This window comes from Eutrigla gurnardus (assembly GCF_963514095.1).
Source record: "Eutrigla gurnardus genome assembly, chromosome: 1".
Taxonomy (NCBI): domain Eukaryota; kingdom Metazoa; phylum Chordata; class Actinopteri; order Perciformes; family Triglidae; genus Eutrigla; species Eutrigla gurnardus.
The window spans coordinates 16852413-16878733 of NC_139915.1; the positions used below are offsets into that span (position 1 = coordinate 16852413).

Here is a 26321-nt window from a genome sequence, read left to right on the forward strand (position 1 = left end):
ATCCTATGTTGAGTTTAAGAACAGAACATTTCATTCAATCTGGTTTACGGGGTTTCCCCCCCTGTGATGCTATACAGCAATACAAGAGTTATTATTATCGAATATATACATTTACACCACGACTTAATTCAGGAATGTATAAATGCACTAACAAGTCTTAAAACAGCATTGTATCAAGAATGTAGAAACATTCTGGCAGAGTAGATACAAGGGAACCATAGCCTTAAGCATGAATACACTATAAGCAACCTGAAAGTCAACATTGAATTGTGTTTTTTATGTTATTGTTGGAGTTGGCTGATTTTCTATTTGCCTCATCAGATTCTCTCTATTCTAACACCAAGAGATTGCCATTGGGTCTGTGACTGAAGAATAGCCATGTAATTAGAGCAGGCCTGCTAGGAGCATGGGGCAGAGGGGACAGGCCCTTGAACACTATGTGCTATTATCACACACACACACACACACACACACACACACACGCACACACACACACACGCACACACACACACGCACACACACACACACACACACACACACACACACACACACACACACACACACACACACAAAAGCAATAAAGTAGGGCTTTGGAGAGCACAGCATGAATACAACAATGTGCTGGCATGGGTGCATTAAGTACAGAACCCATTCCTATCCCCAAACCTTGTTCACAAAAAGACATGTGCTTCTACTCGTTGAAGAGGAAATACACACATTATGTTAACAATTACATTTAAATGCTGATGCAATATGGACTTATTCCCATTGTCTTAATGTTAAGAGAGCAAATATGCAGGATTCCAGGTTACGTGACATGTTACCAACAAACCAAATCAACAAATAGCTAAATTGTTATTTTTGGAACAGAGGTACGACTGGGGAGACATAGAAAATGATAGCGCCACCTGCAGACACGACAGCAGGGAGCACCTGTTACCACTGGGCAATGTAATGCTTGACTTTTTCTGCTGGCGGAGACGCCTTGTGATCTCCCTTATGTTCAACAGTACACCTCTGGGGCTGTTTTGTCACACTCTGGCACGTCTGTATTATTTGGTGGTGTAGCTAGAAGTCAAGGGAGGAACAAAAGGCTTCTTCCAACACTGAGCATCATGATCTAAATCTAAAGCAAACTGTAGACAAGCACACATCAGCAACATTAACAAATGCAAAAGCAAACGAGCAGTGTGTTTGTGGAAAAGAGCAAGGAGTCGAAAAAGCTCCAGGGAGGAAACACATGGGCAAAGATAAGGAGGAGGGACGACGGAGCAGGAAAACAGCAAGTCCTGAATGTGCTTACTTTGCACCGGTGCACTCACTCACAGACACACACACACAGTCTGTCCGTTAAACGAAAAGATTTCTTTTATTTATGCAATATTTACATCCTCTAAAACCATACATATCATTTCCATGACATAACATTTAAGCTTAGAAAATACAAAAGTGCAAATATCACAACATTTTAAAACTCACTTGCGGGTTCAACATGAGATGAAATCAATGTCAAATTCACCAAAATGACATATATACAGGAAGATGACTGGGGGGGACCAGTCTATCACAGGGCAGACAGCCATTCACGCTCACATTCACACCTACGGGACATTTAGAGTTAACTTTCTTGGAGTCATCTCTTATAAAACATTCTGCTATTCTACTACGCACACATACTGTACATGACATTTCTTCTACTGTGCATATAAGAACAATACAAAAGACAACTCGCTGAGTAAAAGATTGAAAATCTAAAGTGCTAAAAAAAAGCAAACTATAAAACAAATGCATACACAGTACAAAATGTAAAATAAAAAGCTTATCTAAGGTTCAAGGAGCGCTTCAATATATATATATATATATATATATATATATATATATATATAGTTTTTCTTTGCTGACAATATAATGGCAATCACAGCACAGTAATCTTTAATCATTTAACATCCCAATGTTTCCCAGTCTGGATGTAAAGCTCAACTTTATATGCAGTTTACAATTTAAAATCTCACATAAATGTATCCCTTCTATAACTAGACCCAGTCTAGGTATTCTACCAATACAGGCTCCAGGCCTGTATTATGAGTTCCTGAGTGACGCTGTCATTTCTTCTCCACTGTCCCAGAGAAGATGAATCAAGTAATCATGTTTTTTCATGGTGGATGGTTTTGATTGAAATACTTTGTGCATGATAACTTTGGGTAATATCCAACCATGTGCAATCTGTAGCTCGAATTAAACAAAGATAATTTATCAATAATTATTGGTAACTCCTCACCTCATGAGAGATGACTTATTAACTTACACCAACAAGAATGACTAATTGAATCCACTGAAGTTGACCAGCTGGTGCTCCAGTAAGGTGATGAAATGGTGTTTCTGGAGTCAGCTGCTCTGTCATGTTTAATGCCAGAGGACACCAGAGAGGAGGAGGATGGACGAAGAGCTCGCTCACTGCCTTTAGGATGTCACTTCACTCACATTTCCCAGCAGTGACCAACTCAATTTTAGCTGAGGAAACACCAAGTGTACAGAGTACAGGTCTTCTCCATTTTCCCAATTACGTTCATAAGAATTTTTAAATAAAAAGCTTTACTGCTGCAGCATTGATTTGCATGTTCTTTTAAAAGTCCGTCTAACTCTTCTCCTGGGCTTGAAGCATGTGTTGCCTGGTGGACCCGGTGCTGGTGCTGCCTAAAGCAGAACCACCAGCCTGTTTCCGCATCCAGTCCAGCATGTAGAACCGCAGCATCAGGAGGAAACCTGAGGGAACAGAGCAGAACATGGCTCAGTCCTTCCTTTGTTTGATCTCAGGCCAAAGCCCAGTACAATACATGGAAGGTGGAGACACATTCAAGGTCGGTCTCAAATACATACAGACATGTATCTTATGAGACTTTCCTACAGTAGGAAAAAGCCCTGTTTCTAAGTCTGAGCCTATCAGAGGTAGAGTAGGGGCGGGCCGTCGTCTCTGATTGGCTCTGACCCCAGTCTCTTCTTCGCAGAATGTTTGAAAAATAAATTGGGCAGAGTGTATAAGCCATTATATAATACATGTGAAACTGTAGTTCTCCTTCTCCTCCTTGAGCAGCTCAAATGAAGAGAACTGTAAATCCTTTTCCCTTTAGACCGGTGCTGGGCGAAGTTAACCGCTTCACCACATTTCCCCCTTGCTAAGGTGACACCTAAGCTGGTGTTGCGGTCCGGTCGGTCCTAGTTTAAAGAACCGGACGTTTGATTGAGTCTCCATTATGCTTACATGATGTGTTTATTTTAAAGAGTGAATCCAGATTTTGCTGTCGGAGCATCGACTTGTTTCCAATCAGAAACGCAAGGTGTGAGGTGCATGGGCCGAACTCCTCAGCGGGAGGGGAGGAGTCAAATATGATACAAACATTTAACACGGCTCATCATATCACTGAGACTGATATCTAACATCACATATCACATTAATATCATTGAGATGTATTATTTGTTTTGAGATTTAAATTGAGAAAAAACCTTTATTCCTGTTTATTAAAAGACCAGTGTATATGGAAGTGTAAAGAGAAGGTATAATATGTGTATTATTGTGGTGCCATAGGGTGCAGGGAAGATGTTTGTGTGCACCTAAATGATGTGCTGGTGCACCTAAAAGAAAACGTTAGTCTGGAGTCCTGACGGACCTGTTAAATGGGTCACCTTCATCATTATCAGGAACATTGTCCCCCCTGAGATTTTTTTCAGGAGCTGCCACTGCACATGACCCCTCCATAAACCACGACTTTACACTTTGTATTTTTCTTTTTTTCTTTTTACAAATTAAAGTCCCAGTTGGCAACATTTTTCTGATCATATTCACTGAAGCCGAAACTATGCTCTGATAGAACAACATAAATCATCCGGGTTTAGAAACGTGCACGTAGAGCCTGTTTTTTGTTTCGCAAAAATCGACAGCGCCCGGCTCATCCTGTCCAATCAGCATGCAGGGCTGTGTTCGTGCACACACATGGACCCTCCCCCCTCGGGTCGTTCCACTATCACAGGGGGGAGGCGGAGGGAAGTAGCAACAAGCTTCCAATTCCTCGGTTAAAAACCGAAACAAGGAGGTCCAAAACAACCAAGGAAAAGAAAACACCGGTGGAAAATAAGGAAAAAAAGAAAGACTGCGACGGTGCCCATGATAAAACCAGAGTCAACATCGGACCTGCGTTTCAAAGGTGGCGTGATCTAAGGGATTTCAAAGGGCACGAAGTCGAGGGGAAGGAGCTCGGTGGTCGTGGGGAAGGAGCGTGAGAGTTGTAAACATTCAAAGTCTGACAGAGTGCCCTCGATCCGCCGGACTTGCCGACTGGGACTTTAAACAAACAAAATATATCTGTGAGTTAATTAGAAGTGCTGACGGCCAATTTTGTTACTTGTGGAAATAGCCAGGCTAGCCGTTTCCCCCTGTTTCTAGTCTTTATGCTAAGCTAAGCTAAGCTAACTGGCTCCTTGCTGCAGGAGACATGAGAATGGCATCAATCTTCTCATCTACAGTAACTCAGAAAGAAAGCAAATAATGTCTGTTTCTTTAAGCAGAATAAATAAGTTGAGCTCTTGGAGCCGAATGAAAAACAAGCACCCTGCATGTGAGAGGAAGCAGCTTTTGGTGTGACAGAAGGCCTTGATCAACCATGGCCTTTGTCTCATTCCCACACTGATACAATGAGCCTGAGCCAACAATGACGTTGTCCCTGACTATATTTAGTTAAACCTTCTATGATAAAATTATAGAAATATGTAGCATGGCTGTGGTTTATTTCCAGACTTGAGTAGTGTATAGATAACAGATAGTATATGTGTACATGTATTCCTTTTTCATTATCATTGGGAATATTGTTTTCCTATTTTAATTTGCTTAGTCTACAAATGTATCTTACTTTTATAGTGGCTGTTTGAGGCACTGGTGTTAGCATTACTTCTCATACACTTTATATTTGTAGTCATGTTTTAAGTCTCATGTTACAATTTATTCCTTTTATTATTATTTTACCAAATTAATATTGCACTGATGTAAGTATTCATTATTATACACTTTATATGTATTACTCTATATCTTATATTGTTACTCTGTTGTTTTTCTTTAATTCTTTTTCTTGTTCTTCTGTTTTTCTTCTGTAAGTTTTCCTCCATTTCATCCAATGTGAATTATTTCCCATTTTATTTGATCTTATATAGCATATTTTCCTCAGCGACAACAAGGCCATTTGGGAGCTAAGATCCTTGTGTCATGCAAAAGCTGAGTATAATAACATCATATAAAAACCAGAGAAGTCTGTGCTGACTACCTGGCAGTACACAGCAAGCACACACCTTGAAAAGAGTTGAGGATGCAGGAGAGGAAGAGAACGAAGTCGGAGAGGGGTCCAAAGTCCAGGAAGGTCAGACCCCAACTAGTCCCAAAGAGGCAGCTGAGGCCCCAGATGCTGAGGAAAGCCACACGGTTCTGCCTCCACTCATCCCTGTTGCGGATCTCCCTGTAGACCAGGAAGAGCATCACAATGCCCGAGCACACCAGGATTGCCAGGACCGTCAGATTGGTGAAATAATGGGCCAGCAAGGCCTTGTGGTTCGTTTTCATCCAGCACCTGCAATCCAAATGCCATAAAAATGTATTTCTCTGCCATCCAAGCACTGCTGCATATGTTTCTCCACATATATTTGTCCAAATAACGCTTGCTTACATCAGATAAGGATTGGTGACATCATCACTTGGCACCACCTCTCTCACTCCATAAATGTCACCTACAGCAGCCAGGACGATGACAGGAACAGCAGGGAGAACTGGAAAGGGATTTTTCACAGGTCACATATTAATATCATGTTTATCTCAATGTGCCATGAGGCTTTTTTTTCTCCAGATATTGCTTCACACGCTCACCGAAGCCAACCAGGTTCCATACGTAGGGCTTCGGGGGCGGGATGAAAACCATGTAGACCAACCAGAACGTGTGGAAAACCTCTACGCCCATCCAGGTGAAGGAGCTGAGGAGGGCGTAGTGAAGGCCTGCCCCCACCCAGATGCACACGCCCTCCCCTCCCACGTTGGCCAGCACCCCGGTGAAGAAGAAGAGCAGATTGAGGAAGGCGAGAGACACAGCTAAGCCTAAGTGGATGGGCATGGACTGCTCCTTGGATCGCTTGCTGGAGGCAATGGATAGGAGGATGTTATTTAATTGTTATATATATATATATATATATATTTTTTTTTTTTTTTTTTTTTGACAAGTCATCAAAAAGTACGATACCTCTTCCTGCAGAGGAAAATGATGAGAGCGACGCAGCTAATGACAGACACAGCACAGCCCAGAGATGTAATGGCGGTCAGGGCCAGGAGATGGCGCACTGGTCGAGGCTCCATTTGCTGTCAGATACACACAGAGCCATGAGAAACGGCCTTCGTCCACCACAACATGAGCGTGTATGTTTCTATTTCTATGACACGTGTGGTTGGTCTGTATGTGTGTAACCTCATGTCTACATGTTTGATTGGTCCGACTCATTAATGTTCATAATGCTCAGCATGTCTTTGTTTGTCTCACCACGAGCACACTGAAGTACGTCAGATGGTTACAGAGGCACTCGGTGTGATTCGCCCCTCTCTGTTGCGTCTCGCAGCCGTCCACCAACCAGTTGACCTGCAACGGATCTGCACAAAGAACACACACACGCTTTCAGTCAACACACAGGGAAATGCAGATGTGAGCTGAATGAATATTGTTCAGAAGATTGCTTCCAAAGGGTTCCAACCTTTCCTGGTGTCCCATGAAACACATCTCCTTGAATGCGTTTTCTGAAATAGAAACAGAGAGAGAGATGTGAGCTGTAATCACGTCCCATGAAGATGCTGCACACTTTTATGCACATCAGAAACCTTCCGGGTGCTTTGGGTAACTGCTGCGTTGTTTGCCTCGGTAGCTGCGGCTGTAACGGGTCACATTCATGACTTCAGTCCTACATGCCAAAGCTGGCCTGCTGTGTGTCAACACATCACCACAGGTAGTCAGAGTGAAATCAACATGCAGATCAGTGGTGGGCTCATGTGCAAGTGTGCAGTGCAGAGAGGAAGCAACAGCGCTAAGTGAAGTGACGCCACCATCTGTTTTCGCTCGATGTTCGAGCTCGAGGTTAGAAGAACTTTTGAGTGATTTCTGTATTATTGACGTAGAACCAGGAGCATCTTATTGTTTTGTTTTTCCCACAGCCTCCACAGCAAACCCACCTCTGATAAAGACGTGGACCACCAAAATATTTCCCATAATCGGCTATCACTCAACTCCCTGTATTTAGATTTTCTTTCTTTCCTTTTTCTAAAATTAATTTAACAACTTGGAGATGATCGTTTGCTGGAAGAATTTAATTTGATTATTGTCACGCCAAGAATGAAGAACAAATACCTATCTGTACCACAGCCATGTTGGAGAACATGTGGAGCTATAAATCATTCTCATGGTTTTTGGCTTTGCCCTGAAATGATAAAGTTTTGGGAAGATATTCACCTGGTTGTCATCATTATTCTGGGTACCTGACTGTATTTTGGCAACATGACAGGGAATGTTGGGAATGTTTACCCTTAGGGGGGACATTTTTGTCCTTTTCATTTTTGTTTTAACGATCATTTTGGCTGTGTTAATGCATTACGGCATACATTTATGCCAAGGGGTGTATTTTTGGGGGAAATATTTTCTTTATCAACCTTCTATACTATGACCCCAGGGCCATTGCAGCATACAGTCATGAATTTTTTCTGTCATTCTGGACTTTGTGCTGCAGAATTGTAGTTTTTACTATTTTCCACCAGATAAAGCCATTTTCCTTTTTTGGGAACACAGAGAGAATTCCTCCTTATTCCAAAGATTCACTGTCTGCTGTATTACAGATCATAGCAGGACAGTGGAATACATGTATGCAACAAAAATTATGTTGATGTGTAGATATGGATGTAAGAGAGTGGTGTATATGAGTATTTGGAGAAATCTGTGATGCATTTTTATTTTTTATGCAGTTTTAGATTTGAAAACACAAATCTGACTCAGCAGTTTAGGAGAAAAATATCCCACTGAAACCAGGAAAAACTGAAAATTGTATCCAATGCCATTACAGCGTAATATCACGCAATCTCTCTTTTTAGGCTTTCATTCTGAAGTCAAGGCTTCAAAATTGTAGTTTTTACTGTTTTCCAACAGATTGAGCCAATTTCCCATTTTTGGGATATAGGGGAAACACATGCAATATTCCTTAGTCCCTCCATGTGTTTTGAGCACTGGTAGACATTTGAGCGAATATATTCAACTCTGATGATGATGTGTGTGTGTGTGTGTGTGTGTGTGTGTGTGTGGGGGGTGGGGTGCATCTTTGTAGGGGTGTACATTACATGACCCTATGAACCAGAGCAAGTAGTTCTCATGGCATTATTTGTCATTCACTCAGTTTCATGTGTCTTTGAAGGATTGAAATAAAAAAAAGTTTGAAAATATCACTATATTTTTTTTAATATATAATGATTTTATGGCACTTTTTTGACATGGACATTTTTGGGTCACAGTGTAAGTTTTGTTTTAAATCTGACACTACACAAAGAATAATGCATCAAAATGTTTACTGATGATTGCATTGAGTAGATGGAAAATAACAACAAATAATTTGTGGGGGGGTTTTTTCATTAAAAAAAAAAACAGTTGCATTATGTACAGAAACTGGTATTTTAAGGGTTAAGATCTTGAAAATGAATGAATATTTCATAGTTATGATCAGGACTGATGCTAATTAACAAAATTGACAAAATAAATAGATAAATAAATAATGATATATAATGATTTTATGGCACTTTTTTGACATGGACATTTTTGTCCTCTTAGGGTCACAGTGTATATTAAGTTGAAAGGGTCCATAAGGGTTAAAAGAGCACAGATATTTGTTGAAAATGTTGTTAGCAGCTTGTAAAAAAACAATCACAATAAAATGGCATAAATCAGATCCACCAACACAATATGATTGGCTGAAAATTGTGAAGGAAATACATGTTATGGAACAGTTGACCCATCAAGATAAGGACTCAAGAAGAACAGTATCGAGAAAAGTGGGAGAAATGGATTGAAGACATGGCAACATGTTCTTGTTTTTTTTCTCCGATATTAATATTGTTGTTTTTACCGGTGTCTGTATGTTTTGAGTGAAAACTATAACAAAATAGATTTAACAGTACCATTTGAAAGATTAGATTAGATGATATAACTTGGCACAGACAAACTTACAGGTATAACACCGTGGTGAAAGTCGATCCTGATTGGCTCAGACAGATCAGTGATGATCTCGTTCCCCACAGTGATTTCCACCACGTCATCAAGAATCCTGACCTCCTCCTGGTGACCCTCCTGGAGCACACACACACACACACACACACACACACACACACACACACACACACACACACACACACACACACACACACACACACATCTTTAGCTGTCCTCTGATAAAATACAGTCTACACATTTTACATAGAAGAACAGAATGTTGCGTCAGTAGCATTAGTGTATTATCTTGAAGACAAACGGCCGACAGGCAGCTACCGAGAAGTTGTGCTGACATCTCTTCCAAGATGCTTGTGTTAACTGATGGCAAGCAGAGGACTCACCTGGAAGAGGGAGTTGTTTTTGAAGAAAGTGCAGACTACTTTGCTGGTGGTCTTTGCAGCTTGCTTCAGAGCGGGGGGGAGATGGATTGTGGTGCTGGACTCTGCAGCTACACCTTTAGTGGTCTGGATGACAGGAGACACAGACAGGAGGATGCAACGTTAGAGACTGCATACCAGGGTTCGGGTCAATTCACAAGTCAATGTAGAAAAGTGAACAAGAAACCCGCTAACCATCAACCTGCTAATCACACGGTACCACTTAATTTGAATTATTCAGGATGTAGAAACAATGTCAACAAAATAAGATGTTCTAACATTTTAAAAAGTTAAAGCCACTGCTCTGCTTGTGAGTGAGCATTGCGGTGCTGTTACACAGTTATAATTACTGCAGTAGATCTGCGTGTGGATTGCTGGGTACTTACACACATGGTCCTATTTTTAAGATAGTTTGGAAGAAAAATGTCAGCTTTCATAATGCATCCTCTACTTTTCAGTAAAATGCTGCCACCACTCACTTTCATGTGGTTAGCCTTGCACCTATTTTCTCAACTCAATCACCACCACCCTCGGCTCGAAGGAAAATGTTAACATAGTTACTCATTGGCTGGGTTAAAGACCTGCGATCAAATAAGGCCCTGATTGAAATGGACATGCACAGCCACAGGAGTGAAGCAGCCCACTCAGATGAGCGGTGTTACACCGGGGAGCAACGCCGTCCCATACATTGTTTCGGCGTCCAGACTGCGATGTGTGGCTATGAGCTTCGAGGCACCCTTCACCTTGACCTCGCTGCTTCCCGGGGCTGTGGACTCAGTATTCGCTATGCCTTCTCTCCCTGCAGGAAGGAACGGGGCTCCAGACTGGCCAGAGTGGGAGGGGCCTGTGGCAATGTTGGCAACCCGCCCGACCAGTCTTGAAACACGGAGCCCGGCTCATTAACCATGCATGCAGGCAGTGTGTTTATGAATATGTGTTTTCCTAGAGCACAACGTTGTTTATAGATCCAGCCTAGGGTCTTCTTCTATCTACCTCCAACTAGATACAGGAATAGCAGGAAGTTACCAAGTCACTAACTTAGAAATACTCAGTGTTACTAAGGATAGCCTGTGAAACTTCCCTTTGATTCCTTGCTTCCAGCAAAACATGCACAAGAGCAGAAATACCTAATGTATTGCCATTTGTTTTGTGTCATGGAAGAAATGTGCTTGATTTTTGAATATGCAGCGAAAATGCAATGAAGAAGGAACAAGTGTCATAATCTCTATGATATTGGTGAAAAGAGGTGCATGCAAAAAGGATTTTGGCAAGATATACAGAAGTATTGTTGTCTTGAATGCCGTTTACAAGGTCAAGAATGAACTTTGAACCTCACTCCCACAACAGCTGAGCAAGCTTGAATGCAATTGTGTGTGTGTGTGTGTGTGTGTGTGTGTGTGTGTGTGTGTGTGTGTTAGCCTCACAGGCAACAAGACGTTGTAGCCTCTGAAATCCTCCTTCATCTCCACCTCAGAGCTGCGAGCGCACGGATGCTCAACATCCCCTCTAGCCGAGGACATCACCACAGTCTCTTTAGGCCTGGATACACACATCAACATATCACATATCACAGTAACCCCCCCACCCTAACATGGCATTAAGTTTAGCTTCCTGTTTGTAGTCAAAGTTCCCTTGATTACATACAGCATGATTACATAAAGGGGCCTTCGCAATTAAGACAAGTCCTGTGATCAAGGATGAAAAACACTGTCACAGTAAATGTGTTGGCGCATATGAGAACAGAGAAAGAGGAGATTACATGTTGTCTTGGGTGGATCCCTGGCTCAGCTGATCACATAACGCTGCTGCAAAAAAAACAAAAAAAAAACACAGTTTGGTATTTGGCACGTTAAACTTTGAACTGTGACACTTAAAGAGAAGTCGGACTATAAATCCACTGGTCTCATGTTTGGAGTCTTTTTTGTTTTAAAGGTAATCCAGCATCGACGGTTACTGTACATACATGTGACTGGACCAAAGGATATTCAAACAATCCTTTTAGGAGCAGAAAATAAAAGAGAATCTTCAATTTATGTACAATCAGTAAAACCCTCCTCTTGCTAAATATCTTCCATTTACAGATTCATCTGAGATCATATTCTTTCTCCCTTACTGCAGTTGATGGATTCTCCTTTGAAGGTGTAGGCTGTCAGGATTTTGTCTGTGATGAAATCAGTTTTGATCATTCCATTGAAGATGCCGTAGGGTGCTTCAGGCATATTGGCACCATTAGACAGATCGGTACAACAGAGGCCCTGCAGGCTAGCAGGCCAGCACAGACTAAGATTCTTCCCACCGACCTGTACAAGAAAATAAAAGAAACACTGAGTCATGTCATCCTCTAACGTTGAGCCAGCGTTGATCCGGTGGAAATAGTCTTCCTGTCTTCTCTAAAAAAACCTTGTGCTATATTAGTCTTATAGTAGAAGCTCCTCAACTCCTCATGTACCTGCAGCTTCAACTGGTCCAGCAGTGGCTCCCAATACAGACAGAATGGAGTTTCCTCCTGTGTATCCACGCCGAACGGCTTCAGGGGAATCACATCAGACCGTCTGCACTGAGCTGTGATCTGCCCGTCGATGGACAGAGAGCTCTGATTGGCTGAGACTGAGATCTGACTACAGCCTGTGGAGAGGTTCAAGTTCAGGCTCAGAGAGCCCACCCCATGGCGCCAGGTGCCACAGAACTTCAAGTCCAGGTCATTTTCACTTGAAACTGAAAGAGACAACGTGGCACGTTGATTATGTTTATATGCATAACATATGCAGTTTGACAAAAATACAAGGCTAATGAAAATGACGCAGCTGTGCACACTACTAACGTACTAATACTACTACATAACGTAACTGCAAACACAGCTTGAAAAGGTCAGCGTTGTGATATTAGTGCATATCCAAACACCTGCTGACATCCCGGTCTTCATAATGTTTAAAAGTTGGTGTATTTGTCTCTCTGACCCAGTCTGCATCACCAACACTCACCTGAGCTAAACAGACTCAGTGCAGCCAAACACTGTGAACCATCGTCGTGGAGACAACACACAAGGTCACTCAGAATACAGTGAGAGGAAAAACACTAACATCAGATTCCAATAAACAAGTTAGACACTTTTCATCTTTACAGTTTGAATACTTACTGAGTGACAACAACCATGTCAACAAAAGCATTTTCCTTCATTTGAACATCCTTCCTCTTCCTCCTGTTGGGCCTTCTCCCTCCACCAACCTGTCTCCCTGCCACTCTCCTCCCTCCACCAACCTGTCTCCCTGCCAATCTGCCACTCTCCTCCCTCCACCAACCTGTCTCCCTGCCACTCTCCTCCCTCCACCAACCTGTCTCCCTGCCACTCTTCTCCCTCCACCAACCTGTCTCCCTGCCAATCTGCCACTCTCCTCCCTCCACCAACCTGTCTCCCTGCCACTCTCCTCCCTCCACCAACCTGTCTCCCTGCCACTCTCCTCCCTCCACCAACCTGTCTCCCTGCCACTCTCCTCCCTCCACCAACCTGTCTCCCCGCCACTCTCCTCCCTCCACCAACCTGTCTCCCTGCCACTCTCCTCCCTCCACCAACCTGTCTCCCTGCCACTCTCCTCCCTCCACCAACCTGTCTCCCTGCCACTCTCCTCCCTCCACCAACCTGTCTCCCTGCCACTCTCCTCCCTCCACCAACCTGTCTCCCTGCCACTCTTCTCCCTCCACCAACCTGTCTCCCTGCCACTCTTCTCCCTCCACCAACCTGTCTCCCTGCCAATCTGCCACTCTCCTCCCTCCACCAACCTGTCTCCCTGCCACTCTCCTCCCTCCACCAACCTGTCTCCCTGCCACTCTCCTCCCTCCACCAACCTGTCTCCCTGCCACTCTCCTCCCTCCACCAACCTGTCTCCCTGCCACTCTCCTCCCTCCACCAACCTGTCTCCCTGCCAATCTGCCACTCTCCTCCCTCCACCAACCTGTCTCCCTGCCAATCTGCCACTCTCCTCCCTCCACCAACCTGTCTCCCTGCCACTCGTCTCCCTCCACCAACCTGTCTTCCTGCCACTCTTCTCCCTCCACCAACCTGTCTCCCTGCCAATCTGCCACTCTCCTCCCTCCACCAACCTGTCTCCCTGCCACTCTTCTCCCTCCACCAACCTGTCTCCCTGCCACTCTTCTCCCTCCACCAACCTGTCTCCCTGCCAATCTGCCACTCTCCTCCCTCCACCAACCTGTCTCCCTGCCACTCTCCTCCCTCCACCAACCTGTCTCCCTGCCACTCTCCTCCCTCCACCAACCTGTCTCCCTGCCACTCTCCTCCCTCCACCAACCTGTCTCCCTGCCACTCTTCTCCCTCCACCAACCTGTCTCCCTGCCACTCTCCTCCCTCCACCAACCTGTCTCCCTGCCACTCTCCTCCCTCCACCAACCTGTCTCCCTGCCACTCTTCTCCCTCCACCAACCTGTCTCCCTGCCACTCTTCTCCCTCCACCAACCTGTCTCCCTGCCACTCTTCTCCCTCCACCAACCTGTCTCCCTGCCAATCTGCCACTCTTCTCCCTCCACCAACCTGTCTCCCTGCCACTCTTCTCCCTCCACCAACCTGTCTCCCTGCCAATCTGCCACTCTCCTCCCTCCACCAACCTGTCTCCCTGCCACTCTCCTCCCTCCACCAACCTGTCTCCCTGCCACTCTTCTCCCTCCACCAACCTGTCTTCCTGCCACTCTTCTCCCTCCACCAACCTGTCTCCCTGCCAATCTGCCACTCTCCTCCCTCCACCAACCTGTCTCCCTGCCACTCTTCTCCCTCCACCAACCTGTCTTTCTCTATGTCTACATGTGTTCACTACCAAGTCTAAAACCAGACACCTGCTGAGGTTTTCAGCTGAAGTTACAATCATCAGTGTTTGAAAGTCACCAGAATGAAATGATCCTGTGTTGAATGTGAGGTTTCCAGTTTAGATGGCGATGTTTTAACATTTGAACAAAGTGCTGTAAATCCACAGTGTTGTGCAGGTTGTGGTTAAAGTCAGGAGAGAAGTGTGGAGAGTTTTGAAAACGGTGTTCTAACAATGAAAAGGAGCTAGAGTTTGGTCCACATTAACTGCTGCTGTGTTAGAGTTTTGCACATGTAGCTACAGTTACGCCCGCTGTCATTTAGCAATCGAAAAAAGCTGTAATAGAATGCATGATTTCATTCTGTAAAGGCCGGGGAATCAATAATTGTGGTTTTAATGTGTATCAAAGGGGACAGTTTTGTCTTTGGCTGCACAGTTTAATAGACTTATTATAAGGTTAGGTTCAAAGGGAAAAGAAAATATAAACAAAAAACCTCTCACTCTTTCCAATATGTATGCCATATGCAATAACACGGCCAATATGATAAAACTATTTCAAATGAAAAGGCCAAAAAGGTTAATATATTCAGTCTAAATCCTAAAAAACGGCTGGAGGTCAACATGCACAGAAAAAAAACGGATCCCATTCAGTTCTGCTTCACTGTGTGTGTCTGTTAGGTGTTTCACATGGTTTACAAACGGCACTCAAAAAGTAACAAGCGAAACTGCAATCATGGTTTTTCCTTGCATTGGCAGAATATTTTACTGTTGCATTACGAGGCACTTTAGGTTCCTAAAGCGCGGCTTAAACATGGCTGTGTTTTTTTTCAAAACAGATCTAATCAGATCATCTAGCCCACAAAGGAAACGTGGTGTTTGTTTGAAGTTTTCATCATGTTGTGTTTGAACAAATTCATTGAACACATTTTTTTCTCACAGGACATCATATCGCACACACAGATGCAGAGTGTTTAGCAACCCGGTTGGGAGATGAAGCTCAAAGAGACACTTGATGTGCTTATCTTACCTGCAGAGAGGAGGACGATCAAGATGAACGCAACCCTCAGGTTATCAGTCAGTCGGGGCTCCATCGGTAACATCTGCTGCTGGGAGACAGACAAAGGAAAATGCGGTTGTAAAAGAGGAACACATCTAGAGTTTATTCCTGTAGAGACGAGGGGAGCGGCACCACGGAGCCTGAGTGGAGGATGTAATGAAAGCGTATAGTGTGCATTTTCTACTAACACAGAAAGTATATCTTGAACATTCTTTCGATGTGCAAACAAACATCCTATACAAAAGAAAAAGTCCCTATCTGGAGGCAGCATAGGTTTGACATAACAGGCTTTTTTTATTGATACTATTCTTACCCACACGCCTGTTTTGTTATCTACACTCTCTTATCAATGAATACAAATGAGTTCATGTTTAAAATACACACAGGGAGCTTTTCTGGTCCCTTATCAATGGAAACACTCTTTCCCTTTAACCAACACACACACACGCACACACACTAACAATTTGGTTTTCCATCACCCGGATAGCAGGTTGAAATGTCCCATTGCTGCAGACATTACAGTATTTGGAGTAGAAGAGAATACATTAGAATTTGCCCTGAAAGTGCATCTCTTTACATCATATCAGACTGAATCATGCGGGTGTTGCCTCACAGACATGTGTCAATCAATCATACATTTCTGTCATTTTCAATTTCGACCAACTCATTCCAGACGGCTGTCATTTCCGTACACTTCACTCGTTCACTCGCTGTGTGTGTGTGTGTGTGTGACATTGAGAATGCGTGCAGAGATGCAGACGCTGATGTAGGAGGAAACAGAGCAGTCGCGGTTGTCCCGACGTCAGCATCACAAGACGAGAACCGATTGAACCACGACAACGCAGAAGTGCAGCGATGGAAAGAAAAAGACCACTAAAAGAAAAACAGAAAGAAACACATCAAGCTGCATAGCCTGGGGAGGGGGTTTAGTTGGCTATTTATAACGAAACACACACCTGATACTCGAGAAGGACCTGAGCCCTGGAACACCACTTAGAGACAGACTGATAAACAAACAGACACTGGGAAGGATGTTTAAGCAACACCGAGCAACACGCTACAATGACTTGACTTGTCACACGTCAACACTTAAACACATGGTAGTCACATTGGCAGGGTCCCAAAAGTTTCTTCATCAGCGTCATTCACTGGTATTGACCGTTTACTGTCATCAAAGCTATTCAAGACTCAAACTCAAACTTTATTTATGAAGCATGTCGAAAAACAATCCTGCTGTACAGGACAATTAATGTCTCCTGGGGGACTTGATATGCTTTCTATGTAGTTGCGCAGAAGAACTCCATCCAGCACACGTCCCAGGCCCAGTACTACTGCAGAGGATCAAACTCTATACAAAGTTCCAACTGGAGCTTTAGGCTGCAAAACTGAGTGTTTGAACTCCTTTTTGAATTGTGCTTGCTATTAAATGGCTTGTTCAGTGGAAGTGAAGAAGTGAAGTCACTGTGTTAGGGAGCAGAAGGTGTATATACAGATTATATATACACTCAACAAAAATATAAACGCAACACTTTTGTTTTTGCTCCCATTTTTCATGAGATGGACTTAAAGATCTAAAATTCATTCCAGATACACAATATTACCATTTATCTCAAACATTGTTCACAAATCTGTCTAAATGTGTGATAGTGAGCACTTCTGCTTTGCTGAGATAATCCATCCCACCTCACAGGTGTGCCACATCAAGATGCTGATCTGACATCATGATTAGTGCACAGGTGTGCCTTAGACTGTCCACAATAAAAGGCCACCCTGAAATGTGCATTTTTTTGCTTTATTGGGGGTCTGGGGACTCAGAACCAGTCAGTATCTGGTGTGACCACCATTTGCCTCATGCAGTGCAACACATCTTCTTCGCATAGAGTTTATCAGATTGTCAATTGTGGCCTGTGGAATGTTGGTCCACTCCTCTTCAATGGCTGTGCGAAGTTGCTGGATATTAGTGGGATCTGGTACACGCTGTCGTATACGCCGGTCAAGCACATCCCAAACATGCTCAATGGGTGACATGTCCGGTGAGTATGCTGGCCATGCAAGAACTGGGACATTTTCAGCTTCCAAGAATTGTGTACAGATCCTTGCAACATGGGGCCGTGCATTATCTTGCTGAAACATGAGGTGATGTTCATGGATGTATGGCACAACAATGGGCCTCAGGATCTCATCACGGTATCTCTGTGCATTCAAAATGCCATCAATAAAATGCACCTGTGTTCTTCGTCCATAACAGATGCCTGCCCATACCATAACCCCACCACCACCATGGGCCACTCGATCCACAACATTGACATCAGCAAAGCGCTCACCCACACAACGCCACACACGCTGTCTGCCATCTGCCCTGAACAATGTAAACCGAGATTCATCCGTGAAGAGAACACCTCTCCAACGTGCCAGACGCCATTGAATGTGAGCATTTGCCCACTCAAGTCTGTTACGGCGACGAGCTGGAGTCAGGTCAAGACCCCGATGAGGACGACGAGCATGCAGTTGAGCTTCCCTGAGACGGTTTCTGACAGTTTGTGCAGAAATTGTTTGGTTAAGCAAACCAATTGTTTCAGCAGCTGTCTGAGTGGCTGGTCTCAGACGATCTTGGAGGTGAACCTGCTGGATGTGGAGGTCCTGGGCTGGTGTGGTTACACGTGGTCTGCGGTTGTGAGGCCGGTTGGATGTACTGCCATATTCTCTGAAACGCCTTTGGAGACGGCTTATGGTGGAGAAATGAACATTCAATGCACGAGCAACAGATCTGGTTGACATTCCTGCTGTCAGCATGCCAATTGCACGCTCCCTCAATGCTTGTGGCATCTGTGGCATTTTGCTGTGAGACAAAATTGCACATTTCAGAGTGGCCTTTTATTGTGGGCAGTTTAAGGTACACCTGTGCACTAATCATGATGTCAGATCAGCATCTTGATGTGGCACACCTGTGAGGTGGGATGGATTATCTCAGCAAAGCAGAAGTGCTCACTATCACACATTTAGACAGATTTGTGAACAATGTTTGAGAGAAATGGTAATATTGTGTATCTGGAATGAATTTTAGATCTTTAAGTCCATCTCATGAAAAATGGGAGCAAAAACAAAAGTGTTGCGTTTATATTTTTGTTGAGTGTATATATATGTATATATATATATATATATACACACACGTATACGTAAATATACACGTAAAATGATCGAGCGAGGTCAGCGGATGCTGAGGCACATAGTGCGCAGAGATCGCCAACGTTCTGCAGAGTCAATCGCTACAGACCTCCAAACTTCATGTGGCCTTCAGATTAACTCAAGAACAGGACGTAGAGAGCTTCACGGAATGCGTTTCCATGGGCGAGAAGCTGCATCTAAGCCATACATCAGCAAGTGTAATGCAAAGCGTTGGATGCAGAGGTGTAATGCACGCCGCCACTGGACTCTAGAGCAGTGGAGACGAGTTCTCTGGAGTGACCAATCACGCTTCTCCATCTGACAATCTGATGGATGAGTCTGGGTTTCGTGGTTGACAGGAGAACGGTACTTGTCTGACTGCATTGTACCACGTGTAAAGTTTGGTGGAGGGGGATTATGGTGTGGGTTGTTTTTCAGGAGCTGGGTTTGGCCCCTTAGTTCCAGTGAAAGGAACTCTGAATAGAACACCTTTGGGATTAATTTGAGTGGACACTGAGCCAGGCCTTCCCATCCAACATCAGTGTGTGACCTCACAAATACGCTTCTGGAAGAATGGTCAGAAAAGTCCTATAAACACACTCCTAAACCTTGTGGAAAGCCTTCACAGAAGAGTTGAGGCTGTTATAGCTGCAAAGGGTGGACCGATGTCATATTAAGCCCTATGGATTAAGAATGGGATGTCACTTAAGTTCATATGCGAGTCAAGGCAGGTGAGCGAATACTTTTGTCAATATAGTGTATATATACAGGATGCATAGAGCAGAACTACGCTGCTGCGTTTCAGACACGTTCCCAGGTGAAACCTCCAATCTCCAGGCGTTCCAGGTGCACCATGCATAAACAAAATCCATGTCTGACTGTGACAGACTGATGTTTCTTGGGCAAGTGTGCACACGTAGGCCCTTTTCACAGCAGCTATGTTGACATGTCAATGCAGGGTAAAGACAGGCCTCATTAATAACATGAATGATAGGTGGTTCCTGGTATTGTACATGTTGCCTCAGTGGATTGTAGAATGGGGTGATATAAGATTTGATCAAGGACCGGGATAAAAAACACCCACGATAAGTTAATCATGGTACATTTTCATTATTGTTCATGAAAATCATCGTGACTTGACAACGCTGTCTTGCTCCCTATCATGGTAGAGAAGTAAAACCTTACAGCCAGATTTAAAGAATAGAGCTAATTATCATGTAATAAAAAAAAACAGATCCACACATATTGCCATTTATGTTGTGTTTAATTGTTTATTTATGAAGGGGTTATTTATAATTTATGATTACTTAATCTTGTTTGTCACTAAAATGTACATATCGGCTCTATTTTGGTTTTTTTTGTGTGCTAATTAGCCTGTGTCCGGTAGCTAGTGGTTAACTTAGGCTATATTATCTGAGTTTTTGCATTTATAAACATACGTGTGTGCACGCGTGTGTCAATGTCAGGAGGGTCATTATGGGACTGCGCGTGCACTCACTCATATATGTGTTTGAGCGCTATTTTTTTTCTCACTGGCTGTTATTGCCAGTTATGACCAGTAATGCAAAGTATCCATTGTCCTGCGTTTTGTCTTGCCTGTTATGTCTCTAGATAAAAAGTGGAAAAATAATCATAATACATCTGTAGCATATTTTTTTGCTTTTGTTATAGCATTTGTTTGTGGTCTTTTAATTAATTGATGGATGTAAGTTATACGGGAGTCCAACTTTCATAAAAAAAAAGAATTGATAATGTTTTTGGAAAATATTATTTTTTAGAATTGTTGAGATGTTATGCAACACTATAGAATGTTTTAGTTGCCACATAATTGAAAAGCAAGGATGGTATATGAATTGTACACAAAGCCAGGGAGACGATAAGTGCATTTATTTTTCTTATATTTCATCTTCTCCTTCCACTATTTGTACATCTACTTTCTCTCACAGCAAGGCTCTTGATGAATATGAAGAAGCCAGGTGCTATATTCTTAAATTTCTACATAATTTCATTCTTTCTTCAAAGACAGTCTACATGGTGATATAATCGCAATGTGTTTCTTAATTGTAATGTCCCACACCTAGGTCATATAAAACATCTTTAACAATATAAATCTAAAAACTGCAGGGTGTAACTGTCAACACCGGTAGTTGACTTTATAAAAAAAAAAATTGCAGAAGGGCTGAATTCTGAAACTAATCAAGAACATTTCCTTTAAGGGTGATGATGTCGATGTTGGACGAGGGTGCATTATCAAGGGAGTATTAACTGCTTTCACTTCAGTTGAAATGTGCAATCATCATGTGGAACTGCAACCTCTGTATATTTGACACGGCATGAGTTGGTTGATTTGTGGTTTTGGCACTTCCCTTTTGAAAATTCAAGAGCATCAATGCAAACCTGAGGAAAATGGTGTTATGGTGTGACTTCACAGTGGTTTTAGGATGGAACTAATGTGTGAAACACACACACACACACACACACTGTGGCACACAAGCGGGGACCACACCTCAGCTGCTCAGGAAGTTCAATACAAATATGAAACACACAATGGTTTACAAGCATGTTTGTCTTATTACAGCGGAGGCCACAGACCTGAATTACTATAATGGAGGTAACTCCGTTGTCACATACAGTAGGTGACTCAGTTTGTCCATCATGTGACCTGAGAATGAAACTTCCATGACAGATAGATAATGTAGACAACATGGGAATGGCTCTGTTTGCCTCATCCAGCAAAATAAATGCCTGGGAATTCCAGGTAATTCATCAAATTGATGGTAAAGATATACCTTAGTATGAGTGGCTCACCAAAATTTCTAGCAGTTCAAATTTAGGTCTCATTGTATACATTCTTTACCCCTTTATCACTTTTTATTTATACCCATGAGAAACAAAAGTTAGATGGAAAGAATCTAAATCAAGTGAATGTCTAACAACGTGAGCGTGCTTGAGTAAGGCAGTGGTGTGATCGAGTTTATGACACTGAATTCTGTGTTAGCACAACATTTGCTCATGACACAGTGAGCAAAACCAACAGCACTAACAACCTGTAGCATAACATACTGTAATAGAACGACATGATGCTGTTACATATTCTGGAAGGGGGTCTTCAAGTTTCAATTTAAGCTTCGCCAAACAGATCAGCCACATTTTCTCACAAACTCCTGACTGAAAATAACATTCCAAAACAATACATGTAAAATGAGATCTTTTCAAATAGTTATCAGAAATCATGATTCATGTTGAGGTCTGGTAATACTAGCTCCACATACTTAAAACAACGTCCACGTAGGCTAATCCAACCCAAGCAGCGGACACAGCCTTGTTTCGGGGTAAATCAATGACACATAACTCGACAACAAACTCCTACAACCGTCATTCAGCATCACGCTGTGGTGAATTCACACACGGCATTCACATCATGTGACTCACACTACGGCTCTCTGACTGATCAGCAGCGAACGGGTGACGACGATATCGAGTTGGAAGTGGCCAGCGTAGCCCCGCCCACAGGCAGTGAGCTACAAGTGAGAAGACACAGTGGACGGCTCTGTTCTCTACAGATGTTTAGAGAAGGCGCACTTGTCCCCCGCCGACAACACAGCATCCTGTGTCTGTGCACGGGTGCATATGTGTGACCTACATGTAGAAAAGGTGTTTGCATAGAACGTACAGGGTGAGCATGTATGTGCTTTTAACAGTAAAATAACTGAACTCCCTCTCTCACAGCGTTCCCACTGGCTGAACTGGCATGCACTCTCTATCTACCCCCACACCCTCTCTATTGTCCCTGCACGGCACCCGGGCTTCAATTCAGCGCAAGAATTTCCCCTTTTCTTTCACTTCCCAGCTTGTGTGTGTGTGTGTGTGTGTGTGTGTGTGTGAGACGCAAACTGCAACACCGCTCGCACAGCCGCCTGCAGACTTAGCGTTTCATTTTTCAGCACCAAGCCCACGCTCATCACTGCTTCACTGCACCCCCCCCCCCCCCCCCCCCAACAGTGATACTGTTAGGGTGTGAATGCACGCCTACCCTCCAGCAAATGTGTGAACGAGATAGGCCCCCATAAACCCCCGACCGCGTTGTGTTTTCCAGTAATATTTGTTCATGCATCGTCTTCCCATCATCATACCAGTGTCTGACTCACACCGACAAAGAGTGGAAATGCAGCCAAAACAATGCGTGACCCAGACAGCAGATAAGGGTGACAGACAGAGTGGGCAACTCGTCTGAGTAATGCCATGGAGGTGTGTTGCATTTGTACCTACACATTGAACCACTGGATGTGTTGCAACAAGGTCCTGAGAGGATGAGCCGACTGACATTTTTGTATTTTGGTGAAAACAACCACTCTTGGATGGACTGCCGTGACAGGACATACCCATAGATCAGCGCAAGAAGAAGAAGTGGACGTCTTCGCCGTGATGTCACACATTGGTTTGTAGACAGAGTTGAGAAATTTGGCTGCGGTATTCTAGTGTTTTTTTGCAAACATAAGTGGCACAAGAGGGTGGAGCACAACCCAACACTGAAGGAGAATTTTTGGCATTTACAATGTTGCAATGGACATTCATGAACTGAAAACACTCTGAAAGGGTCACAGTTGTACGACAACATGTGGATAACACCTGTCAATCACAAGGTAGCCACGCCCTAAAGCATACCCTGCTTCTTGGCCTATTTGACCCTAAATGGGACCATGAAACGAGTGGTTGGGACCATAAACTCATGTTTACAATATTTACTGATATAATGAATCAAGTAAGATGTAAGGTCGTTTTGTCATAGACTTCTTTACAATTTGAGTTGTTTTTGCAACTAGAGGAGTCGCCCCCTGATGGCCAGTACAGAGAATGCAAGTTCAAGCACTTATTCCCTTTTCAGAACCGGAGGCTGTGGCATCACCATCTTTTTCACAGCGGCATTGTTGGGACATCCTAACACGGCAAACACCTTAGCAGCGTCACAGACCTGTTAGCGTATCACACGCCTTCAAATATGATGCAACGGTTGTTCAATTTGACTGTCAATTCTATCAAAAGGAAAATATGTCTTCAGAGCTGCAGCTGCACCTCAAATTTAAATGCAAATTCCTGTGATGAACATGACCTTCAGTACAGTAAAATAGGCTACCTCTCAAATACCACTTCCTGCCATTCTCAAAGACGATACAGCATCAATGTCACAACCGTGGCTGCTTTTCATTTCCGTAACAAGTCTGTCCGTGCGTTTATTTTGTTGCCTCACCTGAATGAAATACGACTTGTTTTGTTCCTACTTTTTCCACTTTTCTCTTGGAAGAATAATCATTCTTTAGCACGTTTATTGGTTCAGCTAACAAGCCTGCAGACTGAAGTTGTAGTTTGGATTTCGTTCTGCAAGAGTTGCTGTTTATACGTATTCCTCTCCTCTGCAGGCAGCAGAGAGTGTGTTCATGGAAGAGTAATGAAAGGGACAAAAGCTGCTCTTTGTTGTCAGGCCTTAGAGCTGAAGTGACAGCGAGCGTGAATAAGGGTCAAAGTTCACTGGCTGGTTTGGAGGCTGTTAAAGCCAACGGTTAAAAGACACACACAAACAGCTCTCACTGCAAAAGTGACGGGGAAGGTACGGAGGTTAAAGGCAACTTTTAAAATACACTGTCAAATTGAATTCTAATTTATTTGACAAAATCAAATTCATTGTGTACAATAAAACCCCAAATAACGTCAGAAAACCTGGTCAGGAATATAAAATCTCTTCTCACACTGAGCACAGTTGTCTCGGCTGTGAGAACGCTACACTGTTGTGCACTGCTGCCAACAGGGTTACCAGATAAGATTGCCGTTTTATTTCCTGTGGCACAATACAAGAAGCGTCTGGCGGGCTGTGGCTGCTGTAAGCTAACCCTAACCCTCACTGTTACACGGAGCGGTTATTGCCGAAGCTTCCGGAAAGTGAGACTTGTGACATCTAATTGGAGGTGTTCATAATAACATGGACTCATGAATCTTTCCAGATTGCAAACATACTCTAAAATAAAAAGCAGCTGTGTCAAAGCAGGAGTGAGCATTAAAGTCCTGGGGAAGGTATCATCATCTTGAAGTGGAAGACGAGATGTAATATGGCTGACGTGGAATGTTCCCTAGGCTACGTTTGTGTTAGGACCTTGCATTCTTTGCGATAGCACCATAGTGATGCAGTCTGCATGAGTGTGTATGTGTTTCTTTTATCTGTATCTTGCCTCTGTGAGGAAATTGGAGGAGCAGGTGGAATGCTGCAGATATGTCCTTTGGGGCTATGAATAAATCAATAAAACAACACACACACATGCACAGACAAAATTCAGCATGTTATTAGGGCCTGAATCACCCCCCAGTGTGGCCTTAGGTGTGGGTCATGGGGTTCACTTTGTCATCAGGGGCTTTCTTTTCCTCATTATGAAAAACGAAGTCAGCACAAAGGAGCAGGAGCTTCTGCAATAAGTCACATATCCACTGCGATATCTGCAGTTGGCTGTAGAAAGAAATCCCTCTCCAAGTTTGTCATTTAATCTCTTTCAGCTTCAAACGTCAAGTGCTTGTCTGATCTGCAGGGCTGGATGTGGATCTTGTGCAGTACACTGGTTTAAAGGTTTTCACACCATGTTTTTTTTTCTTACCCAGTGAAGTCTTTTGATTGTGCATATAGGTACATTCAGGAAACCACACACTACAGCTGTAAGAGGAGCAAGGCAGAGCTTTCAAGTCCCTTCTCTCTGACTCTGATGTCTGCCTTTCAATGCCAACATGAACCCAACATGTTGATACGGGCAAATAAGACACAAGACTGTGGCAGTAAATGATGCTCAGGATGCCTTCAGGAACCCAGCCCCCAAAACATAATAAAATAAAAAACAAGCACGTTATTGTCGCAAAAAATAAGATATTTAGTAATACAGGGGTGCAAACCCAGGCAATTGTATTATTAACGATATAGCCAATCAATCTATAACTGGGGGAAAACACATGAACATGCTAATTAACATGTAATTACACGCATACACACGGGAGAGTCACCTCATTGTCTATAGGATACGCAATTAATTAATTTAATTTAATATTTTTTAATAGCCTAACATTTTTTTTAAAAACAAAACATTTGAATAACAGGTTTTAGGTGGATGTGGGAATAAATATTACACATGCTAAAAGTATAATAATTTTCTTTTTAGCATTAGAAGCTATAGCTGAGCTTGTTTCTAAAGAAATATAATATTTTTCCATGGGGTGTGGAGCCTCACCTTGAGTCGTTTTGCTGTCAGCAGTGGAGGTTTCTGGTTCCCCACTGTAGACTGCCGGACTTTCTGATGCCCCAAGCCTCCAGTTAAAACTTCCACCCACCGCTCCCCGCACCCACCGGACCCAGCACGGAATGAAGAAAATAGCCGAACGGTTCCCAACGGCCGGGATGGACGCTCCAACTCAGTCAACCACACAGACAGACTCGTGTTGACAAGAGAAGGGAAAACTCTTTGTTGTTTCTGTGGACGTCTTCACTCGGAAGGGTTAAACACAAGCCGCCGGCTGAAGCGCTGACAACGCCGACACACGGAGCCTGCGAGCGGGGAGACGGAGG

General features: G+C 43.4%; 1 protein-coding gene across 2 annotated transcripts; it reads right to left on the reverse strand.

Annotated features, from left to right (window-relative positions):
* Positions 1 to 1346: 1346 nt before the first annotated feature.
* On the reverse strand, positions 1347 to 26321 carry adgrg1 (adhesion G protein-coupled receptor G1). Of its 2 annotated transcripts, none has more exons than XM_084007091.1 (15): positions 25987 to 26321; positions 15533 to 15608; positions 12144 to 12409; positions 11808 to 11994; positions 11454 to 11499; positions 11119 to 11233; positions 9659 to 9781; positions 9276 to 9395; positions 6772 to 6814; positions 6564 to 6670; positions 6270 to 6385; positions 5903 to 6165; positions 5706 to 5805; positions 5335 to 5609; positions 1347 to 2763 (listed from the first exon to the last, which is right to left on the reverse strand). In XM_084007091.1, exons 2-15 carry the CDS (start codon positions 15603 to 15605, stop codon positions 2636 to 2638), a joined length of 1962 nt encoding a protein of 653 aa, XP_083863217.1. In that variant the 5' UTR covers positions 15606 to 15608; positions 25987 to 26321; the 3' UTR covers positions 1347 to 2635. The 2 variants fall into 2 exon arrangements, with proteins under 2 accessions (XP_083863217.1, XP_083863216.1); XM_084007090.1 differs by having other exon boundaries at positions 15533 to 15611.